The 16,559-nt window shown below is 37.1% G+C and overlaps 2 protein-coding genes across 2 annotated transcripts; both read right to left on the bottom strand.

The window, feature by feature from the left end:
- Positions 1-3,090: 3,090 nt before the first annotated feature.
- LOC133732573 (bifunctional nitrilase/nitrile hydratase NIT4A) lies at positions 3,091-9,612 on the bottom strand. The gene is made up of 5 exons (XM_062160152.1): positions 9,347-9,612; positions 8,891-9,070; positions 5,257-5,550; positions 4,591-4,872; positions 3,091-3,455 (listed from the first exon to the last, which is right to left on the bottom strand). The coding sequence occupies exons 1-5, from the start codon at positions 9,564-9,566 to the stop codon at positions 3,301-3,303; spliced, it is 1,131 nt and encodes a 376-aa protein (XP_062016136.1). The 5' UTR covers positions 9,567-9,612; the 3' UTR covers positions 3,091-3,300.
- Positions 9,613-12,165: 2,553 nt separating this feature from the next.
- On the bottom strand, positions 12,166-16,241 carry LOC133730685 (uncharacterized). The gene is made up of 2 exons (XM_062158232.1): positions 15,861-16,241; positions 12,166-15,450 (listed from the first exon to the last, which is right to left on the bottom strand). The coding sequence occupies exons 1-2, from the start codon at positions 16,239-16,241 to the stop codon at positions 12,166-12,168; spliced, it is 3,666 nt and encodes a 1,221-aa protein (XP_062014216.1).
- Positions 16,242-16,559: the final 318 nt, after the last annotated feature.

Below are 16,559 nucleotides of genomic sequence, written 5' to 3'. Positions count from 1 at the left end.
CTATACTAATGGATTCGGGTCCATAACCATGGGTTCCAATGTACGAGATCTTGTGATATAATATTTAGATAATTCTTATTTCAAAACGTCTTATAATAGATACTTAATAACAAAATATGTATTTAGTATATTTTTTATTTCAATTTTATTATTTTACATTTTTACATATTTTTACAATACAAATACACAAAAGTTTGTCCCTTCCCTCTACTTTTAATTTTTCTAATTTTTTCTTTTTCGTTATTTGCATTTTTGGGACTTATATTGAATTTTAATGTGTCTCACAACCTGAAGGAATTCGGAGGGAGGGGTCATTTCATTTTTGGATCTAGAACGAATTAGGTTCAAGAGATGAGAGAATTAAGGATACCCACCAGAAAGACTAATCCAATAGGTCGGATCGTACCAATATCAATCCATTTTATTCTATTTATTCCAAGGAAAGAATTCAACAATCGCTTAGACAAAATCAAGGAACTTTTCGTACGTTGTTGAATAGAAATAAGGAATCCCAATCTTTGATAATTTTGTCATCATATAATTGTTTTCAAATGAGTCCATTCAATGATGTAAAATATTACGATGGGATAAAAGAATCAATTAAAAGAGATAGGGATTCCTTAATTCAAATTACAAATTTGTTAGGCCCCTTAGGAACAGCCTCTCAAATTGATCTTTTTTATTCGTTTTACCATTTACTAACTCATAATCATATTTCGGTAACTAAGGTATACCATGAAGTTACAAAGGTTGTACCTGTGAACCAACCCCCTAAAGCGAAATAAGCACAAGGAAAGAGCAATAGGGCAGACCAACCTACAAAAATGAAACGGTCCCTCCGTAACCAGTCATCCATAATATCAAATAAATCATTTTCGTCTTTGGTAAATTTACCAAGGGCTATAGTCATAGTGATCCTCCTATTCAACTACTTCAACCATTTTCGAACACCTCATAGCATTTTCCGAACGTTCGAGGCTTCTATCATTTATGTATGATTTGATTTCTCGTACATTACAGGCCGTAAATCCAGCGTGGGGTGTGGAGGGTTTTGATCCTTTTGTTCTGGGAGGAATAGCTTCTCATCATATTGCAGCAGGGACCTTAGGTATATTGGCAGGTCTATTTCATTGGCTCAAACTACAATCATCTCCTTTTGATTTGATTTTGGTTGTGTAGAGAGAGACATGATGGTGAAAGTTTTTGATAATTCGCAAGCCAAAGATGAAGATGTAGATGATAGTTGCCTAACATCTGGTTCTTCAATTGAATCAATGATTTACCAAACTCTGGTATACATCCTAATCAACAATTGTTTCTATACTCATTTTCTTTCAAAATTTCATATTCAACTGTTTTTTAATTTATTTTCCTCATGATTTCGTTTGTTGCTTGTCAATTTCTAGTACATTAAAGGAGGTGATGATGTTAAGTATTGGGCCAAAACAGTACCCATCACAATTTTAGGTTTTCGTAGAGTATTAAGAATTTATAAATTTCAACTTTGGGGGTTGTGTATGCTGATGGATCTTGAATTCTTGATAGCTCAGTAGTTTTAAAAGGAGAGGTGTTGGGTCATTTGCATCGTCGGTGCATAGAATAATTTTCAAGTTTTAAAAGGACATATCATAGCTACAGTTTCTTAGCATCTTATCTGTAAGCGATTTATGACCAAAAAAAAATCTGTAAGTGATAGTCATATATATTGTTCGCTTAGGCTTACTTTTTTTTTTTCTCTCTCCCTTAGGACTCGCGTTTTGAATTCGCAGAAGCACTGAACCCAAACGAAGAAGAGCAGGTGGGTTTGCTCGTTGAGTTTCTGGTGGGCACAACCGTGGGTTTTACTTTTCCTAGCTTTAACTTTTTATTTAGTAAATTTCCATTCTTGATTGATGAGAAAATAAATAGCTTGTCATATAAAAATATTACACACATGAGAGGTAGACAGTTCCAGCCTTGGAACTATCCTAATGGAGTTTTTCTATTGGAACCTCCAAATTTACTCACTTGACCTCTATGCTTTTTACACCTCTTATCAAATTTTCAAATACTAAATTTACTCACTAAACCTCACTAAACTTCCTCAAATAACCTCACTCATATAATTTGCAAACAAATTATTATCTTTAAAATAAAAAATTTAGTCATTTCAATGATTTAATCACTCTATAAATCTTAACTAAATATACATTTCTTAATCAAACTTGAGTTTCAAAAATTAATGTCTAATCAATAAGAAAATGCCATGAACTATTCTGTTTTTTTTTTTCTATTTTAGCTGTGCAAAAAAAAAATAAAGAAATCATTTGTTTTTATTCTAAAAAAAAAATCATTTGTTTTTTAATGTTTATTTTTTTCTGTATTTTTTGTACCACATGATTAATTATTTAAATATATATTTTTTTTTAACTGCTAATTTTTTTTTTTTTTACAAATATAATGGATTGACTTAGATTTAGATCATAAATCATAAGAGAATTTATTTTGTTTTCCCTCACCAATATGCGTTCAACATATATATCATACATTTTTATGTAACATGATCTTAATCATATTTTTAATTCTTATTAAATATATATGAATGTTTTAATGAGTATGTAGTGAAATTGGAAAATGAAAATAGATAAGGAAAATAATAAGAAATACAATCTGATATTATTGAATTAGAAAGTCTACATAAAATAAATATAATATTTTTTGGTATAATTATTGTCCTTAATTGTCATTTTAACTATTTCATAGCTAAATCGTTGTGCATCCAACTATCAGAATGAAAAGAAGAAGAAAAAATCAGACCCCTTGACTTTGTTTTGCTCAACTACAAAACTTAGACCCCTAATAATGTGAATTCGTACTTAGTCTCTTATTAGTAAAATATGTCCTACATTAGGCGCCTTTTATACATTTAGTGTCCAAAGTCCAAACAAGTCAATTTCAAAATGCCAGATTTTTTGCAGCGCATGTTTTGCAAAGAAAAACTTAGGAATGTCGAGTTTTTATTTTTTACATGAAACTTTTGTTTAATGGTGTTACCACCTGATTGAGTTTCATACTCCCAAATTCAAGTTTGGAATAGTCTTCAAATCTATCTACAAGCAAAGGATATACTGCTCTCTTTTCTTTAGATATTCAAGAAAGGATTAAAATTAGGTGGTACAGCAAGGAAGAAATTTCGTCTCTAAAGTTGATTTTAGTACAAAGTAAGCAAGTACATAATCCCATCAACTTTGGGGTACAATTCACAGTTGTGAACAAGCCTGCATTTTGCAAACTACCCTAGTGAGGAGCTGGCAAATTCAATTATGATTTGTCTGAGACTTCTGTCTTCGCTGAGGCTGATGTAAAAGTAACCGGATTTGCTGGATGGTCCCTCACTATCAAGCTAAGCACTTCAGGCCGTGCATAGTGTCCTACCACATCAAAATCAAACTTCGCCCTTGCTATATCTCCAATATCTAAGCACCATTTTGGTCAGTTACAACATCAGAGATCCATTCTCATAACAAAAGAACTAAATCTATAGACAAAATATAGTTTTACATGAGGCTGATTTTTTACTCTTCATCATATTGATAGTTCTTGTGGGAATGAACAGACTTGCACTGAATAGTATTTGATTATATTACAAAAAATAAAAAAGAACGAAGTTTTAATCTTTAGGGTCTCTAAAGGAATTTTGTTCGACTTAACACTATTTTTTGTTAGATTCCTCCTACGTGGTTTTACGGGATTATTCTGGAGTTAGAGCAGGCCTTATATCTACCAAAGAGAAGACACTTGTCCTCATAAAAAGTAGCCACTTCACAATTAAGTCACTACAGATTTTGGTTTTACGTGTGACACAGAGGATCAGAAAAGCATGAAGCCTAAATTAGACTAATCAGTCAGAGTGTCAGACCATATTACTTCAAAAACCACACATCTAAAAGCATGAAGCCTAGATTAGACATTCCAATTTCGTGTACTGAAAGCATATAGACATTCCTGTTTCGTGTACTGAAAACATATAGACATTCCACTTTTATTCAAAAACATGATTCAGTTTCCCTGCTAATTCTGCTTCGAGAGAAGAATATCATACCAGATTGGGAAGCGGTCAGATTCTAAATGCTGATTATGGAACTGTATCCTGGCTTGCGGTTAGCACTAAAGGCCTTTAACAAAGTTGAGGTAGAAGTTACTGTTGTTGAGCTGATCTGAAGATATATAGCACTTATCACCCTCTTTTCACACTAATGGGCATGGCTTTTAGGCTGATTAGAGCGAGTGCACAGCTTAGTCATTTCTAAAGGGAGGAAACTATGCAGCTGACGTACTAGCTAATTATGGGCTCTCTTTGGACCTGAGATGTGTCTTTTGGGCTCTACTCCTTCTAATTGTGCTTCACCTTTATTTTGAGGACATTATCAGGGTACTTAGGTCCCATGAGGTCCTCAGTTTTTTCTATTGTTTTGGGCTTCAGTGTCCATTACAGCAAAATAAAAGAAATAACAACCCAATTTGTAAAGCAGAAACTCTTAATTATTTTAATTTCTTCATAACACAGAAAACTGATTAACGATAGGAGAGTATATAAAAAACATGGCATACCAAGATCTGCTGAGATGAGTGCCTCCCCGTCATAATTGGGCCCAGCAAGTATAGTCCCTGACGGTGATATGATGACACTGCCTCCAGCACAGACAACAGAATCAGGAGTAAGTTCCTCTTCCGTGCCTGAAAATATATACTCTGGTGGAGGGGGATAGTCTTTCCTTCGACAGAATTGGTTAGCTGATAAGACAAAGCACCCACCTTCTAAAGCAATATGGGTCATTGACGCTTGCCATAGATCCCTAGAATCAGCTGTAGGAGCACAATATATTTCAATGCCTACAAAACAAAAAATATTCCACATCAATTACTCCACTTCTAAGTTGTGGAAAGTGGAGTGCCAAAATCACTCCCCTTAATCTATACCAGATGATATGAAACTCTATATTGAACTTAAAACTCGCACAGCAAGCATGGAAATTTGAAGGTCTCAAACAGGCCCATGACCCAGAAGTAAAGTGAACAAGCCCTTCTTGTGTCTCATTGGTAAAAAGCTATTCTTTACTCTTATTACACAGAACTAAATCATCATAATATGAATTCTCAACCTAGAAGAAAGGAGAAAGTTAAGCAGATCAGGGGAAAACTAATATATTCAGCAAAATGAGTCAAAACGGGTTAATTAAGTGGGGCTTTTCAAGATTTCCAAGGGAAATGACTAACCTTTAGCATACATTGCTGTCCTTAAAAGTGGCATCTTATTTTCCCAACAAATGGCAGCACCTATTTTTCCAATTGGAGTATCAAACACAGGAATTGTGGATCCATCTCCAAATCCCCAAATGATTCGCTCTAATGCTGTTGGCATTATTTTTCGGTGCTTTCCCAGGTAGCAACCTTGAGAATCAAAAAACAGAACAGTACAATAAAGTGTATACCCTTCTTTCTCTATCACACCCATTACCAAGAATACCTTATATTTTCCAGCCATTGATGCCAACCGGTCAACTTCAGGACCTGCATTAATTAATAGAAATAGTGAATCTACATATTCATGCCGCTTCTTCATAAAAGTTTATTAAAAAAAAACTAAATCATACAGCCTCACACAACTAGCAAACATTTGATAATAATTGTTTTAGCACACATCATCTTTCTTCATTCGGATTGATAGTAAACTTATTAGCATATTCCAGAGAGTATTTGAATTCCATCTATAAGGAAAAGAAAAACAAAACTTGGAATTGGATGACTTTTTACACAACATAGCTGATAAGAGCATTGTTCAAAAACCCAAGGTGTAAAATGGCCTACAGCAAACTAACCAAACCCTATCGTTTAGGTACATTCATGCAACCTGCAGTGGCTGGCACAACTCAGTTATGTTGATCTAGACCTAACAAGGGCATATGGCGTAAGCATGTTCACTGCATGGCTATATTCTGTTTGGATTGTCAAAGACTGCAGTAGAGTTTCTTTCAATGACAGGCTTCAGTGGAATTCACAGATTTGATTGAACTCCATACAGTCCACACAACTTTGACGGGATATTATATAGGATTTAACAGGACTTATCGCACTTCAACCACATACTTGATAAAATAGCTCATCTAATATTTGGGTATTTTTTTCTTCTCTTCTTCCAGAATACCCAAATATGATGTCAAAGTTCTCAAAGCTCACATCAATATGCTGATCTTTTCATGCTATTGAAGATTGGACAACGAACAATCCAGGAGATCCCTGTTTATAGAAACGGACACATCCATGCTATGAAGTAATGATATATGAAGACCTTATCTACTTTCATTCAACATGAAAAAGGGCAACCATAAACAAGAGACACAACTTTAAGTCCTTTGAAAAACTGATACAAAATCATACAGAAAAGCAGTGGAGCAGAACCAAGGGAATATCTCACACACATAAGCTAATGTCCTTTTACAACTGGCCAAATATGATGAAGTCAATATGGTGATGTGCCTTTATATATATTTGTCAAACTAATTTGCATGTGTAAAGAAGACATCAAATCCTAAATATAAATCAAGAAATTCAAGACCATCATAGAAAAAAATTAAAATGTAAAAAATACTAATATATCACATAGTAATAGAGAGAGCACTTTCCTGCAAACTCAATAAAATTTGGTCGATTCATAAAACCCAGATTAGATAACAGAATACTTTTAAGGAGTATTTACAAACAATTATTTAAATACCACCATACTTAAATACAATATTTTGAAATCCACAATGAATACCCCTAATATTTTAAAAATCCAAATTAAACTTCTAAATTTAAATTGAATACACCCTCTAGTCATGCGGTCATGCCATTCTTGGCACAGAGTCATGTGGGTTTCAAGATGAATATTTTGAAAGTGGAAGTAGAAGAAAAAACAGTATTGAAAAGATAGTTTGTTAGAAAAATTGAAGTATCAACCAATAATAGGTCTACGAAGGTTGTGTCTCAAGAATATGACCAAATGGGTGAGCTTGATATGGTCATTCCAGGCACAGCATGCTAACCAGCATGCACGGGATGTATATCTGTGTTGTGCCATGAAAACTGTAAACAGGCTGGGCCCTGTTTTACACCTCTAATTGCTAATTTTTAAGTCGTCTCTGCATCTATGAACTTAATGAAGATACATAATCTACATATTCTTCAGGTACGTGATAGGGATGACGAAATATATCAAATGATACCCAAGGAATTCAGAAAACAGAAATTTCACTTATTGTTTTTCTTTTCAACTTTCTACAGAGGTGTTATGGAATTTTGACAATCTGAAAAGTCTGGAAAAGGCTTCATTCAAAGGTCAGCCACCCGCCCCATTGTTCTCCCACAATCTCACTCTTTCCCATCACCCACTGCAATCTGAGAACACTTGTAAAAAGTGTTCATCCCAACATAAATGTCCTTCCAGGGGGCTTCTACTCAATCATGTGATAACTGGGTTAGAATCGCATCCCTATTCGCTATAACAATACTTCTGATTACTACCATGCCACAGAGAATCTCTCTCTAGAGAAACGAGAGATTCTTTGCTACTAAATTTCCGATCTCCAGATTAAAGAGCTTTTGGAACCCAAGTTCCACTTAATAAGGTGGTCCTTCTGCCCTTCTCCGCATCCTTCCCATATAAATTCCTCATCAACCCACCAACCTCTTTTCCACGCCAACTGGAATTGGAAAAGAAACAAATAATATGTGGGTAAACTATAGTGAACTGCTTGAATCTAAGTCAATCTACCTCCCCTTGATAGAATGCCTTCTTTCAACCTTCCAATCTCTTTTCAACTCTCTCAATCACATGATTCCAAAACAAACTGTCCTTAGGTACATTCCTTCAAACTCAAGAACTTTGGCAGAGATTCATAAAACCCAGATTAAACCAGAATACTTCCAGACATTTTGAAATACTTCTTTGAATACCACCATACTCGTATACATTCAATACATTAAAAATCTAATTAATTACCCTTCTTAATTGGGCCATGCCATTCTTGACACAGACTCATGCAAATGTAGAGAGAGTTCAGGGAAGGGAAATAAACAAAAGAACAAAAAAAATAAAAATAAAAGGAGCAAAAGAGATTTTCTTTGAGATCATGGAGGGGTTACAAGAATTTCAGCCAATCTAGTCATTCTACGAAGGTTGTGTCTAAAACATATGACCAAATGGCTTGATATGGTCATTCCAGGCACAGCATGCATGGAATGGATATCTGTTATGTGCCTTGACATCTTTAAACAGGCTAGACCCTGTTTTACACCTCTAAATTACTAACTCTTAAGTTGTCTATGCACCAATAATAACTTAATTTAATATACAGAATCTACATAAATTCTTCATGTAAATGATAATGAAATATACAGAATCTACATATATTTTTCATGTGTGATAGGGATGACTAAATGGTATCAAATGATACCCAAGAGGTCCAGCATACAAAAATTTTACTTCTTGCATTACATCTGTTGTCAGAATTTACTTAAGACTATGCACTACTGAGGATGTTGTTTGCACATTGACCAGGATGTATACCTAGAATACAAGAATAATCAAGTCCCACCAGTTATACTTTCCTAAAAAATATTTCTCATTTGAAAGAGAACATAAGTAAAGTTTCTTCGGTCCAAAGTAAAGATCTAAATAGCAACCAATAGTTAAACTTGAAGTTTAAGCATAAACTGACATGTCACTGCACATATTGTATTTTCAATGCAGCATTCAATTAACCCTGCACTCTGATGCATATCCATTTCAATTAACCTTGTATTTCAATGCCTACCCATTTCAGTACGCATATCTAATGCATCAAAATAAAAACCAAAAAGTAGTTTTTACCAGGCACATTAATGGCTGCGGCATGATACTTTCGGAACTCTTCTTTCCCCTTGGCAGTTCTGTTCCCAATCGCAACCCCGAAATTGGAGCCGCGCGGATACCCTCCCACAAATGCTTCCGGAAACACAACCAGCTGCGATCCATACCCAGCTGCTTCAGCCAACAATCTCTCAGCCTTATCTGTACATACAACAACAAAATCAGAACCACCAGACAACAAACATTGCTCAATCACTACTGGATTGATGAAAACCATATCTCAAATCCTCATCCACCAACAGAGTCAGAATTTCATAAACTAAACCAGAATCACATTTTAGAAATGTATTAGTTGACTAGAGTAAAATTTGCAGAGTAAAATCTTGAATTAGTTGACTGGAGTGAAATTTGCAGAGTAAAATCTTGATCATGCAGGTATAAGGTTCATATATAGGAGTAAAGAGGTGGAGAGAGGACCTAGAGTGGCAGGAGTGTCGTAGAAGACGGTGGAGGCTTGGACGACGGTGGCTCGGACGGTGGGTGTGGAGTCGTCGCCGCCCATGTCAACCTCGGTGATCACTGGGCTCTCGTTCACAGGTGCAGATGAGGGTACCAGAGCCATTTGGTCTCTCTCAGTTTCAGACCAATCAGTATTTGGAGGCTGGAATCTCTCTGTCTTTACTTCCGCACGTTGCATTACCAAGATTGAGTTTCTCTTCTTCTTGTGGTTGTTTTTTTTTTTTTTAATTTTCAATTTTTATATAGCCGAGTGGAAAATGACCAAAAACAGAGTACCCAGGCGTTTCTAGATGTTCCATTCCATGTCAGGAAAATCAGAGGGAGTCAATCACATTCAAAAAAAAAAAATCATCAAAGATCAAAAATAAGTGGAATGACATCTATACCCTTCTCACTGCCAAATTTGAGTTTCTCTTGTTCTGTTCTCAAACAATTATAGATTCAATGCATTTGCAAAAGTCGGTTAAGTAGCAGAAAAAAGCTACAAGCGTACCAGATTATTTGTTAAAGAAATGGTGAGAAGGAGTGTGCATACAACATTTTTAGCGGACTCTGTATTTTGGCTTCTCATGTCACGCCCCTGATTTTTTAACACAAATAAAAATCGATATATAACCCCATAATTATATATGCGTGATCGTTCAGTCATCAATATCAAATACCTGGAAACTTTTTCCCTTTTTACTACATACATATTGATGCTCTGAACCCACTATGTCAATATTGACCTGCCCACAGAGTCATATATTACATAAGCTTACGAATTAAATTGTCAACAACAAAATAAAACGTAAATGCTCCTCAGAGTTTACTACATAGCGGAAGTCATAACAATGGCAAAGCCAACCGAATTTGCTTCATACCCGTTCTCCTGCCAACAAGCTACCTCAGCTTCAGCAACGATTACCCTGACATGTAGGATTAACCCCTACACCGTTTGAATAGTGCACCGGGTTGTCACACAACAAACCCGGTAAGCTTTTGCAAGCCCGTATGAGTAATTCAAAACAACTCACACAAAATCATGGATAAAACCCACACGTTTCAATCAAGAAACCAAATCACGCTTTGATCCCTTAAAACACGAAATAAAGGAGAATAATCCATGATACGCTAACAGCAAGCGCATAATTTAACCCTAAAAATATCATAGTAGTATAAGCAAGTAGGGATCGTTCTATTCCGGGGATTGAGGGTACACCTGTCATTGTCAAACAATTAAACAATTAAAATTAAAACAAAGTAAAATATTCACAAAGATATTCACAACTATAAACATTGTACACGAAAAAGGGGGGATTTTGTTTTTGGTTTTTCGAAAATAAAACTAAGTTAACAAAACAATTAAAATGCAAAAACATAAAAATACGAATGGAATGAGAGAACAAATATCAAAACCGAAACTTATGATTAAAATTGATTCAAACCCTAATATTGTTCATCTAAGTCATGAGAAAGGAGTTGATCATGTGAAACGTTCGAAAGCAAACAATTTCCCATATTTTACTTTTCAATGCTAATTAACCTAAGCGAAAGCACCTAGATCAATCCTATCAAACATGCAATCAAACCCTAGAAAGCTAATCAATCATGTCATGTTTAACGCATTACACATAGAGAAAGGCTATCAACTCAAGTGTACAACTTCGTATGGAAAAGTCCACCTAATTGCAATCCTCGTTAATTAAATTCGATATTTGTACAAAACCTTTACTACTTTGATTCAAGTTTACACAAAACGAAAAGTTGATTTCATGTTCTTAAACCTAGCAACATTCATATCAAAACCCTAAGTGTTTCGAACCACATAAGATTAAAATACAAAAGATATCTATAACGCAAATTTAATTAACCAAACTCACATAAGCAACGTTAAAATCACAATATATGAATCTGAAAATTCTCAATTAATCATAACATTCCAGAAATTAACAATTGTTCAAACATATATGTCAACTAGAACAAGACCAACGAAATTCAAACAAGGTTACAAAGTAGAGGTTGAATTACACCGTGGATGGGAGATGATGATGGGTGAATAACGATGAATCCTTTGAACTCGAAAGCAAGCTTCAAAGGTGGATGGTGGAGGAATAGGTCACGGCTTGGTTCTTCTCTTCCTTGGCCTTGCTTAACTTCGTGGCTTGCTCTAGAGGATGGAGAAGCTCACGGCTATGCTAAGAACTTTTCTGAATTTTTCTAAAGTGTAAAAACGTAGAGATTGGGAACCTCTTGCGTTGAGAAAGAGGGAGTATATATAGGGAACGCATCCTTGCTCTCCAAGCCGTGTGAACTTCTCTTTATTTTCCACGGAATTAATGTGATAATTCCACATGACTTCCTCCAATGCTAGCTTGCCACATAAGCCCTATAAGGTGGTCCAACCAATCACAAAATTCCATTTTAATTCCCTAATAATATTGCCGAAATTCCCTTGATACTATTCTGATTTTTCTCTTTTATTTCGGCCAAACTACCTTTAGGGAATTTAGGAATGTATCTAGACTTCTTTTGAGCTTTTCTTGGTCTCCACACATATTTTCTTTCCTTAAAACTCTCTAGAGAATATCTCTTTGCCGAAATCTTTTATTTTCTCTTTGATTCACACGGCAATTCCTTCTTTTCCTCTTGGCTTGGACGGCAAAAGGTCTCCTAGGGTTTATCTTTCCATTAAAATTGCCCTAGAAAATCTCTTGCCGAAATCTTCTTGGTTCTTGCTTGATTTTCACGCCATTCTTTATTTATTTTTTTTTTTTGAAAATAGCAGAGGCACCAATCTAGCTAGGTGCCTCGTTCATATTATTAATAGGGAAAGAGTACAATGGGGGGGACATATTGCCTGAACCCCTAGAACCATTACACATATCCTCATAGAGAACGTCCCGAATAATAACAAGCGTCTCTTCTACCCAAAATTCATCAATACTATTCCAACTAGCAATGTGTGCTAACCTATTGGCCACCCCATTTGCTTCACGAAAGACATGCCGAAATTGAAAGGACTTAAAAGAACTAGCATATCTTTTACAATCCTCTACAATCCGGCCTATCTCTGACAAGTCCTCCTCCTCCCCATCAAGGGCATTTACAAGCATAGCACAATCTGACTCTACCTCAATCTCATCCCAACCTTGATGTATAGCTACCAGTAAGCCGGCGCGGAGTGACTCCACCTCAGCATGCAATGCAGACTGTACATAAGGGAGAGGTCTAGCCAACGTAGCTACGCAATCTCCATGTTCATCCCGGACAATAACTCCTATACCACCATAGCCATTTCCAGCTCTAAAGCTTCCATCAATGTTCACTTTAAGTCGTCCACTTGGTGGACACTGCCATTTGGTAACATGCCTTCTGTTCTTCTTAGCACAACGTGCATGGAGCTTCTTATACTCATCAAGGTACGTACACATCCATTTGGCCACATTCATTGGAATGAAGCATCCACCTTTCCATACAAGGTTATTCCTTTCATTCCATATAGCCCAAAGAGACAATAAGAAAAACTCAAGATGCTCACCATGCAGCAAATCAATCATGGCATAGAACCATTCCACCAAGTCTGGAGCTGGGTGCACTGCTGGGCATAACTTAATAGGACCGCACTTCCAGAAAATGTTCACCACACTACAATTTTTGAACACATGCATGCCATCTTCCCACTCCACGAAACATAAAGGACACCTCATATCCAATAGTACCCCTTTTTTTGCTAGGGCACCTTTGGTTGGTAGTATCCCCTTAACTAACCTCCATGCATGCATGCGTACCTTTGGAGGTACGTTCACTTTCCACAGTTTTTTCCACATAGTTTCGCTTCTTGTATTCATCCCAGAAGAAGACGCTCTCATATCCATTTGCTCCGTTATTCTGGCAACATGATAACCATTTTTCACAGTGTAAATTCCCTTCCTGTCAAAATGCCATATCCACCGATCTGCTCCCCCATTCAAACTTAATGGAATTTGAGCAATATAATTAACCTCAGTCTCCGTAAACAACTCATTCAGCAACCAAATCTCCCACTCCCCACTTTCTTCATCTATAAGTTCTGCTACTCTCATTTCCTCAGTGCCTTCCATTGGTGGTGTGAATGGTTTGAAATGATATGGCATAGGAATCCAAGGATCATTCCATACCAATGTGTCCTCTCCATTCCCAACCTGAACTCTTAAACCCTTGCACAACAGCTCTCTACCTTTGAAGATACTTCTCCACGTAAATGAAGACCCCTTCTTCAATCCAGCTCGCATGAAACCTGTATCAGGAAAGTACTTGGCTTTGAGTACCCGTGCAATTAGAGAATCTGGCTTTCTTACTAGTCTCCAACCCTGCTTAGCCAGTAGAGCTTTATTGAATAACTTCATATCTCTGAACCCTAGTCCGCCTTCTGCCTTAGGGATGCACAACTTTTCCCATGACACCCAGTGTATTTTCCTCTCCTCACCTTGATCACCCCACCAAAAGCGAGCCATCAGTCTATGCATCTCATCACACAAATGTTTTGGTAACTCAAAACAACTCATTACATATGTCGAGATAGACTGAATCACAGATTTTATGAGCACTTCCTTACCGGAACCGCTCAGGGTTTTATCTCGCCATCCTTGTGTGCGTTTCCTCACTCTCTCAGTTAAAAACTTGAAAGCATCCTCCTTCGAGTAACTCAGCTCAGTGGGTAAGCCAAGATATTTATCATGTTTTTCAACTCTCTGCACTCCCAAAACTTCTGCCAGCCCGTCTTGCAAGCTTCTAGGTACATTACGACTAAATGATACACAACTTTTTTCAAAGTTTATCTGCTGCCCCGTCAACCTTTCATAAAAAAGGAACATATCACGCAGGAACACACACTCATTATAACCTGATTTGAATAAGATGAATGAGTCATCTGCGAAAAAAAGGTGGCTAATTGGAGGTACCCTCTTACACACTTTCACACCTTGTATATCATTGTTCTGCTCAGCCAAAACCAGGAGCCGCGATAGAAACTCAGCGCACAGCAGGAATAGGTAAGGGGAGATGGCGTCCCCCTGCCTGAGGCCCCTTGAAGGCACTAGGTTCCCAACTACCTCACCATTCACCATGAAAGAGTACGTCACCGTCTTAACGCATCTCATGATCCATGTTATCCATTCCCCACATAACCCTAACTGCACCAACATAGCTTCAAGGAATGCCCATTCGACTCTATCGTAGGCCTTGCTCATATCCAGCTTCAAAGCACAATAACCCACATGCCCTCTTCTTCTTCTTTTAAGGCAATGTGAAATCTCAAAAGCCAGTAGTGAATTACCAGAAATTAATCTCCCCGGTACAAACGCACTTTGATAAGGAGAGATAATGCCATCAAGCAGAGGTTTCAGCCTATTTGCCAATACCTTGGAGCCAATCTTGTATATCACATTACATAGGCTGATAGGCCTCAATTGATGCACAAACTCTGGTGTTTTAACTTTCAGAATGAGAGTAACCCACGTACCATTGACCTCCTTCATACGATCGTCTGAGCTCAGAAAACATTTCACAGCCTCAACCACGTCACTCCCAACTACATCCCAAAACTGCTGATAGAAAACTGGTGAAAACCCATCCGGCCCAGGAGCCTTGGATGGGTGCATTTGTTTTAGGGCACGAAAGATTTCTGAAGCCTGAAACTCACCAGATAGCTGTCTGTTCACCTCATCCGTGATGACCCTCGGAATACAGCTCAAATCATGTTGCTCAATACATGGGCTAGTTGAAGTGAAAAGCTTGGTGTAATAATCAATTATAATACGCTGCATGTCCGACTCTTCACTGCACCAAACCCCCTCCCCATTGAACAAGCCATGCAGCGTGTTCTTCTTCTTCCTGTTACTAGCTTTTTGATGGAAATACTTGGTATTTAAATCCCCTTCAGCCAACCACAACACCCTAGATCGCTGTTGCCAAAAAACCTGTTCCTTTTGTAATAACTCGTGGAGTTTTGTTTCCAGCTGCGTCCGTACCTCATCTGAAGGTGCTGATAACGTCTTGTCAAAGAACACACCGAGTTGGTCTCTAGTTTCTTTTATTTCCTCCTGTAATTTCCCAAAACGAGTCTTACTCCAACTCAACAACAATTCCCTAGTATTGTGGAGTTTGTTACACACTTTCGAGAAAGGGCAATCACCAGTAGCACTCTCCCACCCTAGCTCCACAACTTCTTTACAATCCTCCTCCCTAAGCCAAAATTCCTCAAAACGGAATTTATTTTTTCTTCTTCTTCTTCTGCGTTTCTTTCTTTTCTTCACCTCTAGGAGCACCGGCAAGTGATCCAACGTACTAGGGTTTAAATGAGAGACCCTAGAAGCCGGGTAGTATTGTAGCCATGCCGAGGTAGCAACATAACGATCTAGTCTCTCTTTTATTTCCTCTCCATACCTTTTTCCCCTCCAAGTAAATTGGGGACCAGCAAACTTCAAGTCCACCAAACCACAAACTGTCAAACCTCCCTAAAGCCCTCCATTTGTCTCTCCCCTCTCATAAGACCACCATCTTTTTCTAAAAAAGACGTGATTTCGTTGAAATCACCACCGACCACCCAAAGTTGATTATCAGTTTGACCTAGTTTTTTTAGTAATGACCAAGTCAAGTGCCGATTCTCAACTTTGGGTTGCCCATAAATCCCTGTGAACCTCCATGGTTGCCCCGACTCCTCGTCTTTGATAGTAACATCTATGTGACATTCACTATACGACTTCAAAGTCACAGCCACACCCTCCTGCCACAGAAGACTCACTCCACCTGACCGACTTACGCCTTTACCGTTTCTTCTTGTAACAAATTTACAACTGACTGAAAAAGCATTACGCCACCCAAAAGTATTCATGTAGTAAATTATAACAATTAAATAACTTCATATTACAAAATCAATAGTATAATTAAACTGGTTTTCAAATGTAGAACTTGCTAGCTAGATTAGAATTGACTTCAGATTGATTACATGAGTACTTGAAGGGGCTGATTATAACTTGATATGATGCCACATGCTAACCATTTTCCATAGAGGAGTTGTACATCATAAAACCTACAAAGACAAGAAATTACAAGCATTAGTGAAGTTGGCCCTTCAATCAGTCCAAATGAATAATCCATAAAAGTCAAAACAAATAACCCTAGAGTAGAATATATATATAAATTCTCAGGT

The sequence above is a fragment of the Rosa rugosa genome, chromosome 2 (assembly GCF_958449725.1).
Source record: "Rosa rugosa chromosome 2, drRosRugo1.1, whole genome shotgun sequence".
In the NCBI taxonomy this organism is placed as follows: Eukaryota; Viridiplantae; Streptophyta; class Magnoliopsida; order Rosales; family Rosaceae; genus Rosa; species Rosa rugosa.
This window is presented reverse-complemented; position numbering and strand designations above follow the sequence as displayed.